Genomic DNA, 2,981 nt, shown 5'->3' on the forward strand with positions numbered 1-2,981 from the left:
CCGATGCGGCGCGAAGGGTTCGTGCCGCTCAGTTCGATAACCTGGGTTAAAACTCTCTCTTCCTCCTGCCCGATGCGAAGCTGGTGCTGGTGTTAGGCGACCTGCACATCCCACACCGGTGCAGCGGTCTGCCCGTGGAATTGAAGAAGCTGCTGGCTCCAGGGAGGATTCAGCACATCTTGTGTACAGGAAACCTCTGCACCAAGGAGACCAATGACTACCTCAGGACTCTGGCTGGGGACATCCACGTGGTCAGGGGGGACTCCGAGGTAACGTTCTCAGAGCTGTGAATTCCTCAGCCCACCTTCCCACTTTGTAGTTGTCTCAATGAAACCCGGGGAGTCCTTCAGCATTAGCAATTCCTAAACTGCAATTCACCCGCAGAGGAAGTAGGAATGACTAAGACTGAAGAAACAGTTGTTTTCTAGATCCTTCTTGTGCTTGCAAGAGGGGGAACTAGGAGGGGAGGGGGGTAATAGATGCACTTAACTCATAGGAGCTCTGGCGCAAGTCTGTCTGTGGTTGCTGTGAGACCACTGGAGCCCCTCAGCTGCCGGTGTGGAGGCAGGAGGTGAGACACTGTGTCTCTGTGTTTGTTTACTGTTGGGAAGCCTTGAGGCTCCGAATAGCCACAGATTCCCAGCTCTGCGGCTGCACTTGCAGGAGTGCAGCACAATCATCCCTCGAGGCCAGGCGTTGAAGAAGACCTTGTGCACTTGAGTAGCAAAAGGCAGGTTCATGTCTTGAAATGTGTGAACCTGCGTTGTGTAGGTGAGGGGCTTGAAGCTGAGTTATAGGCTGTGCCTTTGTCTTTCTCAGAGCCTGAATTATCCTGAGGAGAAGGTTGTAACTGTCGGGCAGTTCAGAATTGGGCTGATTAACGGTCATCAAGTTATTCCCTGGGGCGATGTGGCCAGCCTGGCACTGCTGCAGAGGCAGCTGGATGTGGACATTCTCATCTCGGGACATACACACAAATCTGAAGTATTTGAACATGAAAAGAAACTCTACATCAACCCAGGAACAGCCACAGGAGCCTACAGCGCTTTAGACAGGTGAGTGAAGGGGACAGGGAGCTGCCCGGCGCAGCGGAGTCTGCAGCCTTTGCCTACAACGTGGGTGATGGGCGGCGCTGTCCGGCCACCCTGCTGCAAAGGCTGGCGGGGTGCTGGGAGGAGCGGGAGGCCAGCTCTGTCCCTTCCTGGGGAACACAGGCAGTGGGGCTCCCCTCTCGGCAGGGTTTTCCCTAGCCCACTGCTGGAGGCTCCGTCAGCTTCAGCATCTGAGCCTGAGGGCCTGAGGCTGTCGAGTGGCCTGAGGGCTGGTCTAGACTCAGTGCCACCCTGCCTGGGACCCTGCTGTCAGTGCCTGCCGGCTGCAGTGAGCCCCAGATCCCTGCAGCCCGTGGCAGCCAAGCCTGTTAGAACACATGAGCACCAGCTATGTTCAGGACAAGCAGCGTGAGCTCATCGGGAAGATCAACAACGCCTGTTTTCTTTCCAGGAACATCGTCCCTTCATTTGTGCTGATGGATATCCAGGCCGCCACAGTTGTGACTTATGTATACCAGCTGACTGGGGATGACGTGAAAGTAGAGAGATTTGAGTTCGAGAAGCACTGAATCCTGTTCAAACCTGCGTCTTGACTTCCTGCCGCCCTTTCTCTTTCCATCTTAGCCCAACTGGGGACAGGCCACGGGGGGGTGCTGCTGCTGCAGCGTCTTGTTCTGGGAAGGAGCCAGAAGAACTTACTGCTGGTGAGCTCCTAAAAAAACCCGCTAGTCTTGGTTGCCGACCAGAACCTGGAGGAGAAGAAAGTACTGGTTTAAAGGAAAGAAGGCTGTGGAAAATACCGTGTGTCTGAAGAGGAGCTGCTGTGCTCCTGGCCTACGGGAGTCACAGAGGGTGGGGGCAGCTTGGCATTGAGCCTCTTCTGTTAAACAAAGCTAGAATAATAAATCCCTGTCTTCATGTGCCTGCATCCGATTCCTTATGCTTATAAAAGGTGAGGGGGAGTCTGGAATGAGGGGTGAAGGGGCTCTAGGAGCTGGAAGGAAACCGCAGCTTCCTTCCTGAGACAGAGCCCTGAAATATTTTGGGATCTGTCAGAGATGCTGAAGGACTCCAACCACTCTGGCAGAAACCTCCCCCTCGTAGTTTGGGGCGGCACAGGAGGGCAAAGGCGGTTCAGGGAAGGGCGGTGAGGAGAGATCCGCGTGGCTCTGTGGAGCTGGGCAGGCTTGGGGTTCACCGTCCCGCTGGTGAGGTAGCAGAGGCCGGAGCGCTTCTCCTGGCCCCAGAGTGCTGCTGAGCAGAGCCAGCACCTGTGGTGCTGGAGAAGGGGTGGCCATGGGCTGGGTGGCCTCCCAGCAGCAGCCTGCTGCAAGCAGAGTCAGCTCTTACAGAGCAGTGGAGCCCTAGGGAGCGGTTCCCAGGCAGAGGAGCTGCTGTGCTGCAGATGAGTGCCCTAAGGGAGGGAGTTTGGGGGATGCCAGGAGCCAGGCGGGGAGGAGGTGGTTGCCGAGGATGCTTCAGAGAGGCAGGGTAGAGCAGTGCTCCCACCCTGCCTTGGCATAGGCCTCGGCTAAGGTGGTGATCCCCAGAACCAGGGTCAAGGAGCATCTGGGCAGACACCTCGGTCCAGCTGGGCACTGTCCTGCATCTACTGAGGGGGCTTTGGGAACCGGGACCCTGTCCTGCTGCCCAAGGGAGGTCTGTGATCCAGGGGCACTGGCTGAACCTCATCTTGTCTTTTCTGTCCTCTCCCTCTCCAGGTTCCCTGGTCCAGGCAGCGCTGACTCAGCCGGCCTCGGTGTCAGCCAACCCGGGAGAAACCGTCCAGATCACCTGCTCCGGGGGTGGCACCATCTATGGTAACGTTTATGGCTGGTACCAGCAGAAGGCACCTGGCACTGCCCCTGTCACTGTGATCTATTACAACAACAAGCGAACCTCGGACATCCCTTCGCGGTTCTCCGGGTC

General features: G+C 57.0%; 1 protein-coding gene and 1 gene segment (V, D, J or C); both read left to right on the top strand.

Moving 5' to 3' along the window:
- Positions 1 to 80: 80 nt before the first annotated feature.
- Positions 81 to 1,621, top strand: LOC103772920 (vacuolar protein sorting-associated protein 29-like; the record flags this gene model as incomplete). Its single annotated transcript, XM_008940265.1, has 3 exons — positions 81 to 269; positions 820 to 1,055; positions 1,504 to 1,621. Coding segments are annotated over 3 exons (543 nt in total), but the record flags the coding sequence as incomplete, so codon positions are not given.
- A 370-nt stretch (positions 1,622 to 1,991) lies between these two features.
- LOC103772921 overlaps positions 1,992 to 2,981 on the top strand; it is a 1,388-nt gene continuing 398 nt past the window's right edge. The window contains 2 exon segments of the V gene segment in view: positions 1,992 to 2,004; positions 2,774 to 2,888. Coding sequence covers positions 1,992 to 2,004; positions 2,774 to 2,888 — 128 coding nt within the window.

Source organism: Merops nubicus, unplaced genomic scaffold (assembly GCF_000691845.1).
Source record: "Merops nubicus isolate BGI_N331 unplaced genomic scaffold, ASM69184v1 scaffold45065, whole genome shotgun sequence".
NCBI lineage: Eukaryota > Metazoa > Chordata > Aves > Coraciiformes > Meropidae > Merops > Merops nubicus.